This window comes from Channa argus, chromosome 5 (assembly GCF_033026475.1).
Source record: "Channa argus isolate prfri chromosome 5, Channa argus male v1.0, whole genome shotgun sequence".
Classification (NCBI taxonomy): Eukaryota; Metazoa; Chordata; class Actinopteri; order Anabantiformes; family Channidae; genus Channa; species Channa argus.
This window is the reverse complement of record NC_090201.1, coordinates 14,702,968-14,726,753: the sequence shown is the minus strand read 5'-3', so window position 1 is coordinate 14,726,753 and position 23,786 is coordinate 14,702,968. Positions and strand designations below refer to the sequence as shown.

The following is a 23,786-nucleotide window of genomic DNA, read 5'->3' as shown; positions in this document are numbered from 1 at the left end:
ACCCTGAACGCATCATTCACCGCCCCTCAGTCTGTCAGTTACCGCCCACAAAGTTACTCAGCCAGGTGACAGCTGAGACAGCAGGGAAACAACACCGCTGAACTCTACGCAGCGTAACAGGCAAATAACGACATTCGTCACCGCCAAATACAAGTAGAACAAACACAGCTTCTTAATTTTTGCGCTTGACTGTTTTACACGTACTTAATTTCAAAGCATCTTTTCCGCTCGCTGCTGCACACTAACGTTAGCTAGCTAGCACGAAGCAATTAGCCTTTGACTTGACAACCGGAGAAGACTCAACGGTTGTTCTGTTTCTGTCCAGGTAACGTTAGACAGCCACGGAAACATGTCAGCCCCGATCGTGGAGGCGAAGTTGGAGGTGAAGCAGGCTAGTAAGGAGGTGAAAGACAGCGAAAACGTAGCGGAAAAATACTCAGTGATGACTGTAAGCAAGAACAGCGAAATGAACATGGGGGACCTGTCGCCCGTCGTCAGCGCTGTGCCCACGCACAAACCAGTTAAAAAGGTAGGACTTCGCAAAGTCTCTGCAAAACGGAACCGTAGAAGACATTATAGGCGATACCTTGGAAAATGTATACACTGCTTTTATTTTTTATCATTACTGTAGCACACGCACATCATTCGATGCACTATTTTTGTTACTGCTTGTCGCTGGGTGGCATAGGGTCAGATGTAGTTGCCTCTAGAATTTATGCAGATTTATGCTTATACTATTACTATCCATTTTTATGAAGTGTCTTGCAGAATTCAGTCTGTAGGAAAATGTTACGGCCAACATGTAAGCTAAAGGAAAAATTAAAATTCTGCAGATTTAAAGCAAAATGCACCTTCTAACCATACCAGTACATCAACAAAGGTTTACTGATCACAGATAGTAATTAGATCGTGTTCCAAGCCTACAATACTCACTGCTCACTACATAGTTTACTTAATATGTTTAAGTTGATAAACCCCTGACTGAGCTAACACAATACAGTGGACTGTCTGAAGGAACAAGGAAAAGTTTCAACTTAAGTCATGGAATGGAACATTTTTGCACAGATGGAGTGGACAAAAGAAAAAACCTGTTTTGAACAAAAGGCATACTGAAATTCTTTTTTACATTATAATCCCTCTGCTCCACCATGGCCAGGCACCTGTCAAATGCAATGTTTCACTCTTAGCAGATGTTTCACATCAACAGCTATTAGATTGCACAGTATGACCCACAAATGTTTAAATGTTTTGTGGGTAAAGATAAAGTTGTATTGCTGGAATAAAATCAGCTGTTCTCACTAGGCTTTTGGGAAGTACTGACATGGGCACATATCAACAGATATGCCATTGCCAAATATTAACAGCAGCAATCAGGTCATTGTCATACAGTTTTACAGTTATTTTTGTTTGATCCTATTATGAGTACAATATGTACACTAATGTTTTTACAGACCGCAAATCCAAAACAATAGATCCACAATTTGATCAACCTGAGCTTCTCCACTAGTGAACAATAGACAGACACTGTACATATGATTTAATTTGTGATAATGTTTTTAAGAAACAACAAGGAAAAATACTCACAAATTCTGGTAAGGGCTACTTTCATCTCTTAATTCAGGACCAAAGCATCTTCAGCGTGTTTCCTTTCCTCATGGTAGAAAATAAACTGCATTTTGGGTCCATGTGATTTATAAACTGTTTTCTTTTAACAGAAATATTAACTCATGTTAACCTACTAGGTTACAGATGTTTAGTTCAGGAATTTTGTCATGTAGTTAATATTTAGGCTTTGATGGCTAAGTCAAGTTGCAAGCTTAAAATGACTGGACTTGGGTGTGAGGTTATGGTGACAGCAAAAGCAACAGTGGTTAAAACCAAGTTCAAAATCTGGAAAAAGAGAAACAAGATCAGTGTTAAAACATCTGCTGTTCATACATCTGCCTGTCCACAGCATTTAGAGGACAGGCAGCTAAATTTAACACATAGAGAATCCTAACAAAAGGTTTCTTGTTAAAAATTTAGCTGATGAGACATAAAGCCTGGTCAACAAAACAAAAACACAAATTCTCTTACAGATACAGAATCTGGCTTGGATTTATCTGAGAATTACCTACTCATGAAAAATAAAAAATAAGTAGGTTATGAGACTGCAGCAGACAGAAATAGTAAAAACCCCTTACACAGCACTACAGTACCATGCTGTAATACAGCTTACTGCTAATTATCACTGCTAATTCAAAATGAAATTAAATCTATTAAACTAAGTACTGTGGAATAACAAAACTGCTAACTACCTGCTTCAAGATTCACAGTTGCTCTTATAAGTCGTTTTAGTTAGCAAAACAGCCACTGTAAACTTGAAGGATGCTCACAATTGTTACACAAATAAAAGTCAGATGGTCCTCCAAACTAAAATTTGGCTAGGGCGGCTTAATTTTGGAACGTCAATCTTAATTGCGTAATGTGTGTTGGACTGTAGCCGGACCTTTTATGGCAGTACATTAAAGCATGCTTACCAGTTTCAATAAGATTAGAATGTTGCCAAAGTGTTTTTAAGCAAAGAACTTCTTTTTTCTTCCTTCCACCCCACTGAAATCCAGTCAAGGCTAAATCAGTATCAGTAAGATAAAACAAGAAAAATTCAATTTTTGTGCAAAGAATAGTTATTTTTTTAATTAAACGATATCCATCCTCCAGCTAAATCACAATATGAGCTACACAACAGACATACTTTTAAAGCCAGACCTGTATCAGTCTAAAATTACTTCATTTTAAATGTTGAATGAAGGTACTCAATATACTCAATGTTTAACACTGCTTTTGTTTGCTTTAGCAAATCCAGTTTGTGGATGACAAACAGGAGTTCAGCAGGTTCCCCACCAAAGCAGGCCGTCGTTCCTTGTCCCGCTCCATCTCTCAGTCATCCACAGACAGCTATAGCTCTGGTAAGAAGCACAGGCAGCAAATGTGTGCGCTGAAGTTTAGTTTATCTGCAGAAATTTGATGTTCTTTAAAGGTTGTAGTCTGCTAATATATATATGACCAGTTCTAGTCTTCATCAAACTGTAGTGTCTTAAAAAGAAGTAACATAGAGGTACATCTGTTCAAAAGCTCAGTCAATCTTTTATCATAATGTTTGTAATTTGGTGATTTATTTTTTTGGGGGGGTTGGGGGGATAACATTATTCCCTTTAAAGCTGCCTCCTATACAGATAGCTCTGATGATGAAACTTCACCACGGGATAAAACACAGGTCAACTCCAAGGGCAGTAGTGACTTCTGTGTTAAGAACATCAAACAGGCAGAATTTGGCAGACGTGAGATTGAAATTGCAGAACAAGGTAAAGCCCAGGGGATTATTTCAGTTTGTCTAAAATACATCTGTCATGCTTTCTTAAATTTAAGCAGGTATATTTAGAAAACCAAATAATACAGACTGATTTTATCATCTTATTTTATATAAGAAATCTGCTAATCTTTCTCTTTGATTTTATTCAGTAATTGTATTCTAGCAAGAAGTAAAACATTTTGTGAGGTTCTTTTTCACCGTTTGCTTAGTCGTCTTCCCACGCATTCCTTTTTATGTTCCCTTGTGTTCAGATATGTCAGCGCTAATCTCACTCAGGAAGAGAGCACAGAGTGAGAAACCATTGGCAGGTGCCAAAATTGTGGGCTGCACTCATATCACTGCCCAGACTGCAGTAAGATTTCTCTCTGACTTTGAGCTTCAACACCCAAGCAAAGGCTGCAGTTTGGTAGTGGCTCTTAATCAAGATGAGATAAGATTTTAGGTTAATTTTAATTACAGAGCCGGCACTGCTTATGGCATTTTGTCTAACTTTACCCAACGTCCTGTAGGATAAATTCTAAAATAAGACATACCTATATGAAAATAAATACGCAAATTCTTCCAATGTGAATAACTTTTTTTTACCTTCCAATTTTCCTTTTTACCTGTTGCTTACGTTTGTGTTTTCAGGTGTTGATTGAGACGCTGGCGGCTCTTGGGGCTCAGTGCCGCTGGACTGCCTGTAACATATACTCTACACAAAATGAAGTGGCTGCTGCATTGTCTGAGACAGGTAAGGAATAGAGATGCTCAACATTAATTTAGGAGCTCAAAGAACATTACTGATTTTACCAGCTTTCCAATATGTGCTGGTAAAACCCTGGAGATATTTCTTGTTTGGTTGTATACAGGTAATAGAAGAAGAAGGAGAACAACTTTTATAGTTATTGAGCACATATACATGCTCCACATACATGTTACAATGAAATTCTTTCTCTGTATTCGACCTATCCCCATAGGAATTGATACTTTTTTGTTTCCTGTGGAAATTATTAGTATTTTAGTTTCACATGATTAAAAACAATAAAATAGTGTTTTTTACTTTGCCAGGTTAGCGTTGTGTCTTTCAGAACCAAAGGTACTATTAGTAAATGTTTATTTGAAATACAATGTCAAATAAATTAATGTAAAACTAGTCTTGCAGAGATAATGAGAACATTAGATTTGCCATTTAGTGAAGGAACAGTATAACTTAAGCCCTTTGTATGTGGTTGCTATGTGATGGCCTAAGTATGTATTAAATCTTCACAGTAAACGTTTAATGATCTGACAAGCTGAAGGGCTTATAACAGATTTAAGGGTGGTTTGGTGGAGATCTTGCATTTTTGTGGAGGATTTAGTTCTTATCTATTGTTCAGTAACTTATTGCTGTGGACAGTTAGGTACATGCTGAGTGATTTTATCAGGAAGAACATACGTTTTCGTTGAAGTCTATCAAAAGCAAAAATGTCTGCTAATGTTCACATTATCTCATGAACATTACTAAATTATGTACGAATACCCTGAAGCTCTAGGTTTATGTAGAATATATAAAATGTTTATGTAATGGCATCATATCAACTCTAATGTAGTTTCTGTTTTTTGGGACAAAGAGAACACTGTCATGTTCATTAGTCTAATAGACCAAATAACCATTTGGTTGTTGATGTAAGATTTGTGAACATATCACCCAATTGTTATGTTTTTAGGTGTGGCTGTCTTTGCCTGGAAGGGGGAGTCTGAGGATGACTTCTGGTGGTGTATTGACCGCTGTGTGAACACTGAAGGTTGGCAGCCTAACATGGTATGTTTCTCAGGGATCAGTATCTGCCGCACTACATGAATAGAATAATGTACATGAATACATGAATAATGTAGACAAACAAATGCCTATAATACTATTCCTGACTATTCCTGTCAAATTATATCTCATAATACATTTTTATGGCTTTTTTTCAAATAGAAATAAGACCCATCTTTAAATAAATCTAATTTATACTTGTATCTTTAGATCCTTGATGATGGAGGGGACTTGACACACTGGATGTACAAGAAATACCCCAATGTTTTTAAGAAGATCAGGGGCATTGTAGAGGAGAGTGTCACTGGGGTACACAGGTAGTATATTACCTAAATAGTATACACTGCTTATTAATGTTTGGTTACACATCAACACGAAGTGAAACGTTTTTGCCTTTTTTTTTAGGTTGTATCAGCTGTCAAAAGCTGGAAAACTGTGTGTGCCAGCAATGAATGTAAATGACTCTGTGACTAAGCAGAAGTTTGATAACCTGTACTGTTGCAGAGAATCCATTCTGGATGGGTGAGTAAGTTTAAGCTTGAGATATTTGATTGTTGGAAAGCTCAACAAGAACAAAGTACATCCTATTTTTCAAAACTAGGATTACAAACGGTTTGTTTATTGGACAGTAACTTAAAAGGTTTGAAAGGACTATAACATCCAACAAAGGCTATTCCTTGTATCATGAAAATGGAGTTAAGACACTCAGATACTGTTGACACGAGGATTAAAATTAAATAAAACCTATTTACACGCTCCAAATAAAAAATACTGGTTTAGCTGCAAACTAGGCTTTCCTGTTTAGGTTCCTAGAATTCACCTTAAACTTTCCTACAAGGTAAACAGTAGAATATCATTGTTTGTTCTTCTAGTAGATTTTGAGAAGTCTGCACACCACTTACTCACTTGTGTCATTTAAAAACATTTTTTAAAAATGCAAATCATTACAATTTGCAAATTTTAGTGGTTCAGAAAAAAAGTTTTGCAACTTCTCCTTTCCTCCTGAATGTGTCATCCAAAAATATTTTACTTCTCTGTTACATACACATGCCAGATTGGGGAGTTGTACAGAAACAGATGGCAATTCTTCACTTTCATAAATTTGTGCTCATCTTATGTCTCCGCTCTCTAGTTTGAAGAGAACTACAGATGTCATGTTTGGAGGCAAACAGGTGGTTGTATGCGGGTATGGTGAGGTGAGATACTGCTTACCACACTAATCTTAACCATATAGCTGTGAAGACATATAAAATGATAATGAAATGCTAATAGCCATAACACAATTGACAAGCTTTAGAGTCCATGGAATGTCTTTGTATGACCGTTTCTATACAGTTAAGATTAAGATATACTAGATTAGACTAGGAGGCATAGTTTTGTATTAAGTTGGTTTGTTTAAATACACATTGACCTTCATAAGCATTTGAAGGACATTGTTATCAAGTTATGTAACATTGCTAGTCAGACAGCATATTATTTTGTCTTTGCAGGTTGGAAAAGGTTGCTGTGCTGCTCTGAAAGCTCTGGGAGCCATTGTTTATGTTACAGAGATTGATCCCATCTGTGCCCTGCAGGCCTGGTGAGGACAGCAAGAACTGAGATGATCTCCTTGCTGAATGTGTTTACATATGTAAATTGGCAGCAGGGATAACAACATCTCTTTGTTGCTCAAGCTTGCCAGAAAAAATGTTTTGTGAATTATTTAACAAAATATTGTTACATAAGAGGTGAAACTCACACCTTTTTTTGTTTTTCACTGTCCTCGCTGAGTCTGAATGCTGAAGTTCTCTCTTTTGTATAAACAGCATGGATGGATTCAGGGTCGTCAAGCTGAATGAGGTCATTCGGCAGGTTGATGTCATCATCACATGCACTGGTAACCCAAATAAAATCCATGCTTTACACTGTTATGTTCTATAGCCATACAACCTACAGAATACTGTTCATGTCTGTTCATGTCTTATTCACAAACTTTTGCATGGCTTTTGTGAAATCTGGACTCATTTTTCCTACTGTGTGGTAGATAATACTGATTAAAGCTAAATTATTATGTCTGTATAGGGAATAAGAACGTGGTGACCAGAGACCAGCTGGACCGAATGAAAAATGGCTCTATTGTCTGCAACATGGGCCACTCCAATACTGAAATTGATGTGGTAAGATAGTGTTAAAATAGTTACGTCTAATGCTGGTTTCCTGTATATTTATGAAGCTTCAGTTCTTACCAGTGTACATTCAAGTAATTTTAAAGACTTCTTAGAGACAGGCCAGTCATATCTTGTTAAAATTTCATAATGACGAGGGTAACTGATATTCTCCTCTCTTCAAGGCAAGTCTTCGGACCCCTGAGCTGACTTGGGAGAGAGTGCGGTCTCAGGTGGATCATGTCATTTGGCCTGATGGCAAGAGAGTTATACTTCTAGCTGAGGTGACTGCGTGCACATACCTTAATCATAATACAAAATACAGTTTTATGTGTGTGTAATAAAATATGATCTCAGTGCTTTAGTATCATTTTAATAACTTTGTTCAGTGTCATTATTGGAACACAATTTGGTGATGGTGTGCTTGATGTGAATGCGCTTTTTTGCAACTAAAATAAAACACATTTTGTTTAAGCTACATTTTTATTATAAACCCACTATTGATTTGTCAGTGCTTAGTAAAAACCTATAACATCCCCTTCAGGCCACTGAAGTTTAACAAAACTGAATGACTGACCAATATCTCTGGCTTGTGGAAAACACAGCAGCATGTTGATATACAAGGTTTGCTTGGACATTACCATGTTATTCGTAACATGTTTGGTTTTTCTTTTTAAACACAGGGACGTCTCCTTAACCTCAGCTGTTCTACTGTCCCTACCTTTGTTTTGTCCATCACAGCCACCACTCAGGTAACATTGTGTTGCATGTTGATAGCAGCTAATGGCACACAGTAGTTTCTGTAGGCCACTTTAGATGACATAGTGTATAGGGTTTTTTATTTGCTGTAATGACTTTTCCATCCTGTCCGATAAGCTTATGCTCTGATCTGGAAATGACATTAGTATAAAATAAATAACAGAAGGTTCCAGAGCTGAGCTTGTTTTAATAATATAAAACTAATACCTTAATGTGGATGATGTTATGGGTTGTCATAGTATACAGTGCATTTGCTACATGAAAATTGTGATCATAGATTGAATTAGAATGAATTGTCACTATAATCAGAAGTTTGGGTTTGTATTTATTTCTGTTAATGAAATTGATCATGTGCATCCATTTGTTAAACGTTTGTTTTCAGGCCCTGGCCCTTATAGAGCTGTACAATGCTCCTGAGGGGCGTTACAAACAGGATGTTTACCTGCTTCCCAAGAAGATGGGTGAGGATTAGACTTTTCCTTGATTTGTAGTATTTGTAGTTTTTATACAAAACTTTGAAAATATAGGGTAAGATGGAAATTGAAGCTCTTATTTACTGACCTGTCTCATGTTCTCTGGTGACAGCTTAGTTCTGCCTGGCAGACATAGGTTGATATCTCAGTCACTCCGATATCTTAGTCACTGCAATCACATCTGTGTATTTCAGATGAATATGTTGCCAGTCTCCATTTGGCTACTTTTGATGCCCACCTGACAGAGCTTACTGATGAGCAGGCAAAATACCTGGGCCTTAACAAGAACGGTCCTTTTAAACCCAACTACTACAGGTACAAGTCTATGCTTTTTAATATAAATTGTATTCATTAGCAAATAATCACTGGAATATTTGTTGAATAAACAATAATTGTTACACCTATACTATTAAAAATAAACAATGCCGATCACACATTTGAACATCTTGTTAATAAATCTTAACAATGCTTATTTTAGGCCGACAATCATATAACCAGAAACCTTTTCATGTACACACTGTTATTTGTGTTCACAGGTATTAGACTGCAAGAAGCCACACCTCAGCACCACCTGTACATGGACGGTACCCAACTGGATCTGATACTAAGACAAAAGAAAGATTTATGTATAGTGTATTTACAGGTTGCACAGTATATATTTAGTCATGTTTTACTGATTACACCAAGTTTTGCTTGCATTTGCTACTTTCTACTGATTGTACACCGAGCTGGCTATAGTATTTCAAGTTGGTGTCAGCGCTTACACCTGTTGTCTGATAAGATTTTTATTTCCTGTTGCAACTGTTTTCTCACATGCTGACTGCTAGGATATATTAGAATAGATAGATATTGAATAATATATCCATTTATTGTGCCAAATGACTGTGAGAGGGAATGGTTAAATGTTAATGGTTAGTTGTGAAATCCGTTGAACCATCCTTAATTAATACTTGATATAAATATTAGATCAAAATCCTCAGTGAAATGATTAAGGAACACTTCAAATGCCAAACCCACAAAGCTTTATAGACACTTCTAAGTCATTGCTTTGGGTCTACTGCTTTCCTTTCCAACACTCATTTTCAGCAAAGAAGCTTAGACAGATATAAACTCTTGGCTGGTGAAGGAAGTCAGTCTCCCACTGCTTTTCTCCTGAGTAGCTGGGCTTAATCACAACTAAAAGGTCAGGGAATACTAGACTACATGTTTTATATTTGGAATTACTCAGGTATCCAAAATTGACAAATTAAATGTCACTGTATACCTGCTGGATGTTTAAGTTTGCTTTAAAATGAGCCATAACAAATTGATTAAGCTGATTGTATTTCTGACATTGTTTGGAGACTTTTTACCCCCCAGGGATAAGAAAAAATAGCTTAATGCAGATTTTACATTTTAAGTTTTAATGTAACAGTACTCAGTCACCCAATACATTCCATCCACAAATCACAGAATTACATCTGTACTACCATTGCCATTACTTACAACATTCAGCAGATATGGGAAGCAAAGATCTTAAGTATGTTTTGACAATGGCGAGCATAAGAAGAGAGCTTTGTATTTATTTTTTTTTAAATGTGTTCATTTTATGACCTTTTTGTGTCTGTTAAAAACAGTACCTTTCCCTCAGAGCATCCTAATATATTAGATTATTTTTGAATATATTTGTACCAGATCTGCACTATTTGATCATAGTTTCTATGTCTCACCTCACTGTCATTCTCATGAAATTACTATTTACAATAGAAGTGTAAAGTTAGTGTTATAAAATATTAATTTTCTATGATCTCCACCATCTATTATGTTTACCTATGTAGAGTTTGATGAGTCTATATATATATATATATATATATAAAATTTTAAACTAGAGTACAGAGGAGTAAAACTAAATCCATAATGTTTTGTGCCTAGATGTGGATACACTTTATTGTCCATACATTTTCCAAACTGATGTGTTAATTTTATGTATGTGGTTGTTCAAAAGGCAAAGACACTTTTTTATGTTTATTCAATGCACAAATTCAATATACATTAAGTATAAAGTGGGACTTTTTAAATTACAGAGCACATTGGAAGAACTGAGTTATTATTTTTCAAATGTAAACTATATTGTTTACAGGTGGTTGTTTTGTCTTTCTGAACGTAATTCTTTAATACATTTATACATGCTGTATTTTATTTTGGTGGTCCATAGGCTGATCTTGTCACAAACATTTGGTGGTATTACTGTCCCTGCCAAGGGTTAGGCATCTTGTTACCTTCTAAAGGTGTTGCTCATCATGTATTCAGTACTTATACAAAACTTAAATTCCATCAACAGTTGCAGGTAATTTTTTATTGCTTTTACAGAGTTTAATTATTATTTTGTTTTTTTGGTACATAGAGTACCCGAGTATTCTACTATGAAGTGTGTTCATTTTTGCGCTAGCAACTTTAAGGGCTTTACAGCCAAGGACTTTCAGTGAGGACATCAGTGTCAGCAAGATGAGTGCTGTAACCATGGTGACTGGTCATTTGAAAGTGCCTTGTGACTCACTTGGTAATTTATATTCACATGTACAACTGTTTTTCTCCGTGTATGGTAATGCCCAACGTGGTGGTTCTGAAATATACAGTGATATGCAGCAAATCTGAGTTTTCTTTCAAAAGCATTTTAGTTCTGGTTGAGAATATGGTTGAGAATTAAATCTTTGTTACATTAATCTAGTAGGCAATCCTGTAACTGTTTTACCATTTTAAATGATAGTAGGCATTATGGTGTTGTAATATACCATTTAGATGAATTGTATGTATGATTTCTTTACAGTTGTAATTCTTGTAACAATGATACATTGTAATAACTTTCAAAAGACCTTCCATTATAGCAAATGGCTTTTGTAAGCAATCCCTCTTGGTTTATCTAATAATAACAGCCATTTTACTCTAGTTTTAACTTTTTTACGATTTTGTTATTACTAAAGAAAAGAAATGGACTCTTGTCAGATTGAAGTTAATAAACATGCCACTGTCATTTGGTAGTTTATACTGTTGCTGGTATTAATTGGAGTTGTCTGTAAATAATATATTAGATATAAAGTACGTCTGTTTTTTTCCAGATGTGAAAAGTACACAAAAGCAATACTCAAGTAATGTACTATTTCAAGTTGTTTACCGTGAAATTAACTTAAAGTGCAGAAGCACAAGTTCAGCTAACTGTATTAATTATGAATAATCAAATCCAGATGTGTTCAGCAAAGATGAAAAATACAGAATAGAAATGTTTCAGTTGAAGAAAAAAATGAACAGAAATTAAAACAGAAGTTACTGTTGTGACTTGTGGAACAAGAGCAGCAGCAGCAGCTGCTGGTGGTGGAGGTAATCTAACCACCTTATATATTTTGATCACCTTTAGTACATTTTCAGCGTAAAATGAAAGCAAAACGACTTTATCTTGAAATATTCCAATAATGTAAAAGTAGCACAAATTAGTAGATGGGTACATCTTAGTTAAGGTAAGGTTTATTTATATAGTGCCTTTCAGACAGACAGACAACTCAAGGTGATTTACAATAAAACCAAGATATAAAATAGCTAAAAAGTAACACTATAGTAAACAGTGGAGTTATTGTCAACAGTTCAAGCAGACTTCAGATATTCAAGCAACTTATTCCATTGTTGTAGGGCAAAGAAACTAAAAGCTGCTGCACCTTGCTTGGTTCTGATCCTGGGAACAACAAGGCCCTTCCCAGTTGATGTCAAATGTCTTGGAGTTTCATAATTTAAGAGTAAGTCAGAAATATATTTAGACCCAAGAACATTAACTCCTTTATAAACCGTTTATAAAATTTTAAAAACTATCCTTAGGCATACAGGAAGCCAGTGCAATAATTTAAGGATTGGTGTGATATGAGCAATTGTACGTATCTGCCACCTGATATATTAACCACTATATTTCATTTAAAGAATACAATTTCATGTTTAACTTTTAAAAACTCCTGTTTAACTATGAAAATGCCTTAATTTTGACAGACACAATTATGCAATACATTGCTTATGACTTACATGTTACAAGTGAAGTATTGCATATAATCATGGCTAAATTACCAGTTGGGTAAAGCGGGTGACTATTGCAAGCTTTTAGATTCAGATTTAAGGTTAGTTTGTGGTAATTATGCTATATATTGTAATTTTAGTATTTTAGTAGGAAATATGAGAATATGCACGATGATGATCTTATGCAAGACATAACATTATCTGACACCACAAAGTATTTAAAGGTTGACCCTGGTGACCTTGAAAAATCTTAAAATTTTTTTAAATAGGGAAGGAAACAAACAACTTTGCTAAAACATTGAAGAGAGATTATGAAAATGTTATAGTAAAAATACGTTATAACAATACATGCATGAATTTGTCTTTCTAGATAGTAGTACTCAGAAAGTGAGATTATAGATGTGACTTTTTCATATGGGCAGACAGCGCATAGGAATTCTCACAGACTAACTCTCGCGAGATTTCACTGCGCCTAAAAATGATGGATGTCGGTGGAAACGGTAGTGGGCTACCTGTAAACAATAAACAGAGAGCTATGATACCGAACAAAAGCAGGGGCGAGTTTGCTCGCAACCCAAGAAAAGATTCAGAGGTATGTAAGCAAAAGATCCGCGATTTGTTTTCTGCATGAGTTTTCAGCGAACCATCAGCAGATAAAGGTTTTCTGTTGCTGTTAGAGGTTTAAAGCTAATGTAATTAGCTAGCGATTATTTCTATCAAGACTCGTAAACCTACAGCAATAACTTGGGTTTTGAAAAATGTTTATTTTTTTATATAAATTCCAACATTAACGTATATATAAATGCTCCTAAAGTTGTGCAGTGTTTTTTCAGTAGTTTAGCTTTTACTTGTAAAGTATGGAACATCAGTGTTGCATGCTAGTGGCTAGCTTAGCTTGTCACAGGCCAGACTCAGCTGTCTGTCAGGAAACTAAATGCTAAATTTGTCAGGTCCTATTTAACATATTTTCATAATGTATCTGCCTGGTATTGTAATGTATTTCACTATAGATATTAGTGCCATGGACCCTTCATCAACGACATTGAAATCAATGTCAATGACTGATAAATATTGAATTGTTGTCAGATCAGTTCTAGGTTTTGTAAATGGTAAATAGTCATGTAAATGGTAAATAACGTTAACCCCAAATAAACACAAAACAAGACGTTTTCCTTAAGACATTACAGTCTCACTTAAAATTATTGTACTACAAAATGTGGTTCAAAAGGATTTATCAGTGCTACTTGACATTAACTAATCAGTAGGTAGTTTGCTGAAATTCCCTCTTCTGAGGAATAAAATCAGATGAGGGAAAAATGAAAATTGGAAAAGAGATGGAAAATGTTAACTCACAGGCTTTGCTGTGACACGTTCTTATAGACTATTTATTCTGTAGTAAACATTATTGTGTATATTGTCTCTGTTATCGTTACTAATGGCTATATGTGTATGGGCAAGTCTGAAAATATGTTTGGTTTTATTTTTTGTTGAGGATGTTGTGCTACCTCACCCATTAAGCTTATCTATGTATAAAACATTATACAATAGGTTTTGTTTTGTAGATCTTTGTGTAATCCATAAATGTTTTTTTTAGACAGGTTATTATTCTAACGTAATACCTGCTTTTTGACAGGGGTTATCTGAGTCTCCAGATCTAGAGTTTGGATATGCTGATACAGACAAGTGGGCTGCAGAGCTCTCAGGTGTGTAGTCATATTTTGTCATATTTTGTTCCAGGGATACTGATACTACTTCCTATTTGTTCCTATTTGTTTTGCATGACATTCACAAATGGGCAGTCTGAGTTATGATCATTTATTGTGTTTGCTTTTTCCAGAGCTGTACAGTTATACTGAAGGACCAGAGTTTGCTCTCAACAGGAAGTGCTTTGAGGAGGAATTCAGAACACATGGTATGTAGCCAAATTAACTCACATTAAGTGAGATCTTAATTATTTAATCATAAAGAATTTATCACATGTTAAGATAAAGAACGTTCTATCTATTTAGTGTTTATTATCTTCAACTCCTCTCTGCTTTAGTCTCTGACAAGAAGTGGACCGAGCTTGATGCAGCTCAGCACAGAGCTCATGCCATGCGCCTGCTGGACAGCCTTGAGGTGATTGCTCGGGAGAAGAGGCTGAAGGTTGCTAGAGCCATTCTTTACATGGCTCAAGGTCAGTCTACATCACTGGCTCTAAACTAAATGACTTCACAGAGAAAGAAATCGGCCAAGAACTGGCATTGAAAAAGGAGGTTAATTATATTAGTTTTTCTCTATAGGCACGTTTGCAGAGTGCAGCTCTGAGGCCGAGGTGCAGCACTGGATGAGATACAACATTTTTCTGCTGTTGGATGTGGGGACATTCTCTGCCCTGGTGGAACTGCTTAACATGGAGATTGAGTATGCACTTCATCTGCTTTCTCCACTTGCAGGAGTACACTGCAATTGGAAAATTGTAGTATAAAAACCATTTATTGATGTTCAAAATTGTTACAATTTAAACACGTGACAGGCAATGCTAGATTTGATTGAGAGCAGCTTTATATTTACCAAACTATGGTGAAGAAAATAACAAAAAATGTTGGTTGGCTTTGCAAGGCATCTTTTCTTTGTGAAGAATAAAGTATTAAATGGTACATTTTCTGTCTTTCAGAAACAGCGCTGCATGTAGCAGTGCTGTGAGGAAGCCAGCAATCTCCCTTGCGGATAGCACAGATCTTCGAGTGCTGCTTAACATAATGTACCTGATGGTGGAAACAATACAGCAGGATGACCCAGCGGACAGGCCTGAATGGAAAATAATTAGGGAAACTTTCAGAACAGAATTGGGTAAATGTTCATCTTTTGTCATGCAGTAGACATAAAGCCAAACGATGGTCATCCTGCGTAATCTAATTTAGCTGTATTCTTTAACACAGGATCTTCTCTGTTAAACAATGAGCCTGTTTCTGTGATGCTCTTTGGTATGGTTACCAAGTTCTGCAGTGGTCATGCCCCCCATTTTCCAATGAAGAAGGTGTTATTACTGTTGTGGAAAAGCATAATGGTGAGAGAAATCTACATCTTTCATTTGTTTGAACTCTAATTGTCCTCACATTGTCCTACAGCAAAAAAGTCATATCTGGTGATGATGAGACACAAACCCCACTTATCCCACTGTGTTCTATGTTCAGTTTACACTAGGAGGGTTTGAGGAGCTGCAAAGCATAAAGGTTTGTAAGCGTGAGGAACTGGGTCTCCCACCTCTCCCAGAGGATAGCATACGAGTCATTCGGAGTATGAGGGCAGCTTCTCCTCCTGCATCTGCATCTGACCTCATAGAGCAGCAACAAAAACGGGCACGCCGTGAACATAAGGTAGGCATTAGTGCAGCTACCAGAGACACATCACCCTGGCTATGACTATAGCTCATCCCCTGTCTGCTAGAGATGCAAAATAATAACGTCAATCCAATCATTTCTTCCTTAGTGTGAATAAAGGAATTGAAAAGTTCTCTGAGCAGTCAATTTCAATATTAGAATCATCAGTATTCAGTGACTCCGGGAAGCTGTAGCTCAGTGGAGTGGCTGTAGCTCGGTTGGTAAGGCCAGTCGTCCACGGACCACAGGGTCAGTGAGCCGATCCTATATGTCGAAGTGTCTCTGGGAAAGACACTGAACCCCTAACAGCCCATTCCCATCCCCAGCTGTGCAGTGCCGGTCCAAACCCGGTAGAAATTGGGGTGGGTTGCGTCAGGAAGGGCATCCAGTGTAAAAACTATGCCAAATCAACATGCGGACAATGATCTGCTGTGACGACACTGAACTCACGGGATAAGCAGAAAGGACAAAAAATAAATAAATTCAGTGACTCACCTTTTTGTATTATTTTTGACTAAGTATTTCCACTTTTTTAAGTGTATTGTTAGAGTTCTTACATATAGTAAGCTCAGTACACAATATGACATTTTCTTGTGTCTTATACAGGCACTGATAAAGCAGGACAACCTAGATGCTTTCAATGAAAAGGATCCTTATAAAGCTGATGACTCTCGTGAGGATGAGGATGACAATGATGACAATGACAACTCTATAGAAACAGAGACATTCCCCCTAGAGAGGGATGAGGTGATGCCTCCACAAATTCCTCACCCTCCATCCGAGAGGGTGTCCTTCCCTAAAGGCCTTCCCTGGGCTCCTAAAGTCAGGTACCCATTAAACTGACTGGATATGTATTGTAATGACTTCTAAATTGGTAAAAATATGTATCTTTTTATGTAATTATGTACCTTGTTATTGAACTTGAAAATGTAAATTTTGGGAAAATAATTGAATAGTTATTTACTTGTCTACCAAAATCTACAATAAGCATTTTGGGGATGTCAGGTTTTGATTGATGATTGCGTTTTAGTTTGGTTCTATTTTGTTTTTTACTTTAATTTTGCTCCAACAGAGAAAAGGACATTGAAAATTTTCTGGAATCAAGTAGAAGTAAATTCATTGGTTACACGCTTGGGAGGTACGTTTTTGCTGGCTGTAAGCAAAATTTACATAACAGATACTATTTTTTACACTAAACAACAAAACCTATTAATGTTTTATGTGTGCTTAAATAATTAATGGCTCTTTTGTGCATGTCTTAAAGTGATACAGATACAGTGGTTGGATTGCCGAGGCCAATTCATGAGAGCATCAAAACCTTAAAACAGGTGTAGGATTTCAGTTATCTTGTTTTTACTCTAGAGAATATCTTCAGTATTTTGCTTATCTGTTGTGCTCCTGGACTTCAGTTGATTAATCTTTATTAATTTTATTTCAGCACAAATATGTCTCCATAGCTGAGACACAGATAGCAAAGGAGGAAGAGTTCCAGAAAACCCCTCTATCTGGCGTGAGTGCAGACAAAAATCACCTACTTTTAATAATTAAATTTAATAGTTTGTTGTAAATTAGATGGTTTTAAGTTAGGAATCACATACGACTATTGTAATATTTTGTAAAATGTAGAAATGAACACGTTTCTAAATTATTTCTTTATTATGGTGTATACCAGACGGTTTACAAAACTATCTTTAGATGCTTTGGTAAAAATATTTTTCTTCTGCTTCTTCATCTCTAGGGTGAAGAGGAGGTGGAGATGTGTGCCACTGAGTTGCTCTATCAGGGAATTCTGCCCAGTTTGCCTCAGTACATGGTCAGTGCATCCAGGGATGGGTTAAATAATGTCAAGAATGGTTAATTTTACACTGATGTAGATTAATACATACAGTTTGATATTTCACTCACTTGTAAAATACAGTCACATTTAGCATATTTCACTAAAAAATTTGAGTGTATTCACTGTCTCATTTTACATTGTGACTTATAATCATTCTAACCAGGAACAAATGAAAAAGACCTAAGAATGAAATATGTCTATTGTCCAGCCGTGGTTCATACATGTGTGGTTCATACAGTATCTCTTAATACTAAGTTTAGCCTACTATTGGAAGCCTTGGAAAATTGTCATTGTGGCCTTGGCTATTAAATATTAAAAACTTAATGCAAGTCAATTGAATGTTGGTAACTTTTAAAATTATAAAAAACATCTGACACTCCAGAGGTTAAAGATCTGTTATTATCTAATCATTACTGAAAAAGCAAAGGCAGAAAGACAGGAATTTCTATAACATAAATAATGTCATGTGTTTTTATTTTTTGCCTTGTTTGTTGTTTTTTTAACATCTGACTGTAACCTCCTAAGTTAGATGTGAGTTCTCTGTAACACTGTTTTGGTAACGGATGTACGGTGTGTCTTTTGTAATGTCAGATTGCTCTGCTGAAGATCCTGCTCGCTGCAGCTCCCACATCCAAAGCCAAAACAGACTCTATCAATATCCTTGCAGACGTGTTGCCAGAGGAGATGCCGTAAGTGATGCAACTTCTTCCTCCAGTGTAACATTGTTTTAAACCAGGAAAATATTTTATTTTTAGTAACAATGTTACAGTTATATTAATATCTGATCTGGAAAAGTGTTACTGGTACATGCCTTACAGTGAGAGCAGGTCTACAGGTTTTGTTACTGGAAGTTGTTTCAAATATGATTATGTTAAATTTTAAGTAGTGCGGTTATCCTGATGTAGTTTGTCAGCAGATCATTTTTACCTAAAAACATTTCACTTTTCCTTTAAATGAAACAGCAGGAGAAGAATACATACCTCTACTTTCGTGATGTAGCCACGAACTCCTACAGAAACTAATACTGTGAAGCCAAGATTCTGGTTTGCAAGCAGTAAATGGTGTTTAATTCATTGTTAATTAGAAGTAGAGATTGTCTGACCTGACTTGACCTAGTTGTTCCCTGAGGTTTCTGTAGGAATGTGAAGCCGTACTGATCTCTGTCTTATCTTGCAGGACCACAGTGTTGCAAAGCATGAAACTTGGAGTAGATGTCAATCGACACAAAGAGATCATTGTGAAGGCCATCTCTGCCATCTTGCTGCTACTTTTGAAACATTTCAAACTTAACCACATCTATCAGGTACACACATCACTCACCTATTAACTGAAAGTTCAGTGTTATACCTAACTGTATTAGTTATTTCCATAAATACTATATAGGAACAATTTTTCAGTTTGGTTTAGGGTTTTTTCTCCTTTTTAACAAAACAATGATCTGTGTTTGTGTTATAGTTTGAATACATGGCTCAACACCTGGTGTTTGCCAACTGCATCCCCCTCATTCTGAAGTTCTTCAACCAGAACATTATGTCGTACATTACAGCTAAAAATAGGTACTGTCAGCCCCCTTATGAATAACAAACTTTATGTCTGCAATACAGCGAGTTCAGTTACCTTTATTTACTGGTCAATTTCTTTCACAAATAGCATTTCAGTGCTTGACTTTCCATACTGTGTGGTGCATGAGCTTCCAGAGTTAACTGCAGAGAGTTTGGTAAGTTTTCTGTCAGAAGTTTATTGATTGTTTTAGTCACAAGTTAGTGCTGCTGTGACCGCTGATGTCAAACTTAATTTCTCTGTTACAGGAAGCAGGAGACAACAATCAGTTTTGTTGGAGGAATCTTTTTTCCTGTATTAACCTGCTGAGGATTCTTAACAAACTGACCAAGTGGAAACACTCAAGAACAATGGTAATAGCAAGCCACATTAAATTTACCCTGTAAGAAATATAGAATATAAGGGAATATCTCTAAATGATCTTGTCTCTACTAGATGTTGGTGGTGTTTAAGTCAGCCCCCATCCTGAAGAGAGCATTGAAAGTCAAACAAGCCATGATGCAGCTCTATGTCCTCAAGCTGCTGAAAGTGCAGACCAAATACCTAGGACGTCAGTGGAGAAAGAGCAACATGAAGACCATGTCTGCCATCTACCAGAAGGTCCGTCACCGTCTCAATGATGACTGGGCTTATGGAAATGGTGAGTGCTAACTTTGGACATTACCATATTTCAAAAGTAATGCTAATAAAAACATTTTGTTGAGTTACAAATTTATAATTATCAATTAATTATTCCAGGTACACCAAAATTCTGTTACCTTTGTTGTATTTTGCTTTTATTGATACATTATTTCCACCTTAGCCAAGCAAAACCTTTATTTAGCTCCTTTTAACTATTTTCTGTTTCTTATTTCTGTCATCTACTCTCACTTAAAATATTTGTTTTATTTGACATCATTATTAAAATGTTGGATGGAAACCATCCCAGTAGCATTTTTTAATTTTAGTTTTCGTACAGTGCCTTTGCCATACCTGTTAACATGGACATGACAAGTGAATTTTAATTTAGTGTGTTGACTAATATTTATGTGAGGTGGGGAAGTAGTCTTGTCTGTGTAGAGAGTCAGCCTGGAGAAAGAAAAGAGGAAAAACTAAAATCCCCCTTATAAGAATATATTTTACAGTGATTTAGAGTACAGTGGATGGGTTTTAAAGATTTCTCAATTGATTTGGCTCTAACCAGCATTCCTAAATCTAAAAATTCCTTAAACAGGTTATACAAACACTATAGTTTAAAAAAGTCAAGGCAAAGTGTATGTATTTGTATAGCACATGTGGTGTGGCTGTAGCTCAGTTGTCGTCCACGGACCACAGAGTCAGTGGTTCGATCCCCGGTCCTGGTTATATGTCGAAGTGTTGCTGGGCATGACACTGAACCCCCAACAGCCCATTCCCAGCTGTGCAGTGTTGGTCCCAACCCGGTAGAAATTGGGGATGGTTGTATTGGGGGGTGCATCTGGTGTAAAAACTGTGCCAAATCAACATGAGGACAATGATCCGCTGTGGCAAACCTGAACTCACGGGACAAATAAATAAAAATCAGTACAAGAGGGACACTGAGAAATCGTTAGAAGGATGCTGAGGTTGGAGCTGCCAGGCAGGAGGTCTAGAGGAAGACCAAAGAGGAGATTTATGGATGTAGTGAGAGACGACATGAAGTTAGCTGGTGTGTAGGAAGAGGATGCAGAGGACAGTTTTAGATGGAGGCACATGATTCGCTGTGGCGACCCCTGAAAGGGAACAGCTGAAAGGAAAAGAAGAAGACGAGGGAAACTGAGAGTGCCTCACAATCCTAATGTCAATGAAAAAGTCTACCCTGATACAATAATGCATTCTATTAGCATTGTGTAAGTCAGGGTTCTCAATGTTTTGCTCCATTGTCAGTAGGACAATGAGACTCTTACTTTTCCTGTAAGGTATGGGAACTATTTTTTTCCCTAGTATATTCATTTTGACAAAGGGCATCTGATAACACATTTTGACTACATGAAATTATGTTTTTCAATGCAAGACTGTGAACCTAGTAACTAATTGATTTGAATCGAAAGAACATACGCTGTATTGATAATTCAAATGGTAGACATCTGCACATAATAAAAGAATAAACACTGCACAGAACAAATTAAATGTCAGTATGGGATTTGAAAACTGTTTCGAATGAGGTAAAGCTCCACAGAAAGACTATACAAAGTCCAGATTTTTCTTTATGTTCTAAGTATTTATTGTATTTATTCTAAGTATTCTGAGTATTTATCATTATCAGTATTATCATCTCACCAAAGTGCACTAAATATTATCCCGTGTGTCTCAGATCTGGATGCTCGTCCCTGGGATTTCCAGGCCGAGGAGTGCGCCCTGCGTGCCAACATTGAACGCTTCAACGGCCGCCGTTACGATAAGAGCCACAGCAACCCAGATTTCCTGCCTGTGGACAACTGTCTGCAAAGTGTTTTGGGGCAGCGGGTTGATCTGCCTGAGGACTTCCAAAGGAACTATGACATTTGGCTAGAGCGGGAGGTCTTCTCCAAACCTATTTCCTGGGAAGAACTGCTACAGTGAGAAGCAGCAACTGTTGTCATGTTTTTTTTTGTTTTGTTTTTGTTTTTTTAAGATAAAACTTTGAGAATCAGGAGCTCAGAAAAAAAGCTAAGCATGCTGTCACTGATGAAACTCTGATGAAAGCATTATTTTACATATTTTACACAGACTGACGATGATGGATGGATTTTACTCTGCAATTCCAGGTGTTAGATGTTTCATCACTACAGATTTGCAGCTGTGGTTTAACAGTTTGACCAGGGCTCCAACTAAATGCTTTATCTGGTGAACTTTTGCCTTTATGAAATTTCGCATTGTTTTAATTTGAGTCACTGAGACTTTTCTCTGACTTTTAATCAAATATGTGAATAATAATAAATTGCTAATTTCATTTATGGACTTTACCCTTATTATACGTTTACAGGTGTTTGCTCTTCTGTAGCTGTATGGAAGATCGGTCACTTTAAACCAGAGGCACTAAATCTTAGTTTGTTCAGTCTTAAGTGTAAAGACATTTATTTAGAATACATTGAAGGTCCCAACATTTTAAGACACATGCGACATTCCTTGGGTTAAGAGGAATGAAAGGAATGGGGTGGAGACATGTATCACTCTTAATTATAAGTGAAATGATTTTCTTTTTATTTTTTGCATTTGCTCACATGATTGCTGCCTGTACACCTTTGCCCTGGGACCATTGAGAAAACCATACATGAACCTACAGACTTGAATTTCTACATAAAGAGTATCTTCATTTGTTGTGAGAAAAAGTTGGTTCAACTGTGTTGCATCAAAATTGTTTTGAACTAAAGCTTATAAAAAATGACTTTTTTTCTACCTTTTGTCTATCTGTTTTTTGTTTTTTTTGATGAGAATACATGTAAATTGTGAAACTTATTTATCACAGCTTTTTCTTTGTTTTCCATTGACCTATATACTGTAATAAAATTATACTGCAATGAAAGATTATTCTCTTGATGTTTTTACCCTTACATTTTTTAAATTTGAAAGTTGTAATAGAGACACAGACAGAAAATAAGAGGTCTGACATGCAGCAAATATCCCCTGCCTGGAGTACAGCATTTGCACATTGCAATTTTGCATAGCATAGCAATTTTGCTGCACGCTGTGTTATGTATAATCATTATATATCATTGTAAAATTTTGTCTATTTGATGACATTGTGCATAAAGAGTATATGTGCATACTAATGTATGTGTAAGTGGGTTGTATAACTTTTGGTCTCTAGTATACTGGTTTTCCTGATTTACCTGGTTTTCTGTAGACTGGACTTTTATCCTGTTTGTTTCTCTGGACTTTCTTAGCCGTCTGGATTTTGCCATCCCTGTTCCCTGGATCTGTTGCGGGATACTCTGGAACTCTGCCTCCGTATACTACCTTCCAGACTCGTTATTTAAACTCTGATGTGGAGATTGTTCATGACTCTAGTTTATCTCCAGTTCCTGCTTGGTATCGCCCACTTTGAACTTGAGCTGTCTGTATGCCTGTTTTCTTTTTTTTTTTCTTTAAATTAAAACTCCATGTTTTGTATCCCTCGGCCTGCTAGTCTGTGTGCAACATTTTAGACTTCTCTTCTCAGTCTCAGTTCTGTGAGTCTAGAAATGTTATACACATGTTAGCCTAATATCAAATGGTATAAACTACATTTACTTTCTTTTTTGTTCTCCTTTGTTTTTGGAACATTTGCTGCGTGGGTTTGTATGAAGAATGGTTTGACAGTCCTCACATTATTGTAAGCCTTAAGAAGGTTAAGACTTGGTCATACGTTAGGTATTCAGTTGGGAGGATTGGGGTTATTGGCTAGGTGTATTATTGTTTGTATATTTGTACTAAGTGAGGATTAAAAAAAATATTTTTATAAGAAGAGTTGAATCAGTTGTGGAAAATTTGGCTGGTCCTCAGAACTTTAAAGGGCTGTTTCAGTGGTC

At 36.4% G+C, this 23,786-nt stretch overlaps 2 protein-coding genes across 4 annotated transcripts; both read left to right on the top strand.

The window, feature by feature from the left end:
- On the top strand, positions 1 to 11,525 carry LOC137127666 (S-adenosylhomocysteine hydrolase-like protein 1). 3 transcript variants are annotated; one of them, XM_067504964.1, is made up of 18 exons: positions 1 to 120; positions 326 to 529; positions 2,837 to 2,948; positions 3,201 to 3,344; positions 3,604 to 3,704; positions 3,983 to 4,085; positions 5,041 to 5,135; positions 5,343 to 5,449; positions 5,538 to 5,654; positions 6,265 to 6,328; positions 6,623 to 6,711; positions 6,938 to 7,008; positions 7,194 to 7,288; positions 7,462 to 7,560; positions 7,960 to 8,028; positions 8,418 to 8,496; positions 8,703 to 8,823; positions 9,045 to 11,525. In XM_067504964.1, the coding sequence occupies exons 2-18, from the start codon at positions 350 to 352 to the stop codon at positions 9,049 to 9,051; spliced, it is 1,653 nt and encodes a 550-aa protein (XP_067361065.1). In that variant the 5' UTR covers positions 1 to 120; positions 326 to 349; the 3' UTR covers positions 9,052 to 11,525. The 3 variants fall into 3 exon arrangements, with proteins under 3 accessions (XP_067361065.1, XP_067361066.1, XP_067361067.1); XM_067504965.1 differs by having other exon boundaries at positions 27 to 153; XM_067504966.1 differs by having other exon boundaries at positions 45 to 529; positions 3,216 to 3,344.
- A 1,473-nt stretch (positions 11,526 to 12,998) lies between these two features.
- Positions 12,999 to 22,228, top strand: strip1 (striatin interacting protein 1). The gene is made up of 20 exons (XM_067505428.1): positions 12,999 to 13,132; positions 14,174 to 14,243; positions 14,378 to 14,452; positions 14,582 to 14,716; positions 14,823 to 14,943; positions 15,197 to 15,372; positions 15,462 to 15,589; positions 15,717 to 15,899; positions 16,509 to 16,729; positions 16,975 to 17,040; positions 17,167 to 17,230; positions 17,341 to 17,412; positions 17,641 to 17,715; positions 18,331 to 18,428; positions 18,916 to 19,042; positions 19,195 to 19,295; positions 19,390 to 19,456; positions 19,548 to 19,652; positions 19,735 to 19,939; positions 21,611 to 22,228. Exons 1-20 carry the CDS (start codon positions 13,019 to 13,021, stop codon positions 21,856 to 21,858), a joined length of 2,451 nt encoding a protein of 816 aa, XP_067361529.1. The 5' UTR covers positions 12,999 to 13,018; the 3' UTR covers positions 21,859 to 22,228.
- The last annotated feature ends 1,558 nt before the right edge of the window (positions 22,229 to 23,786 follow it).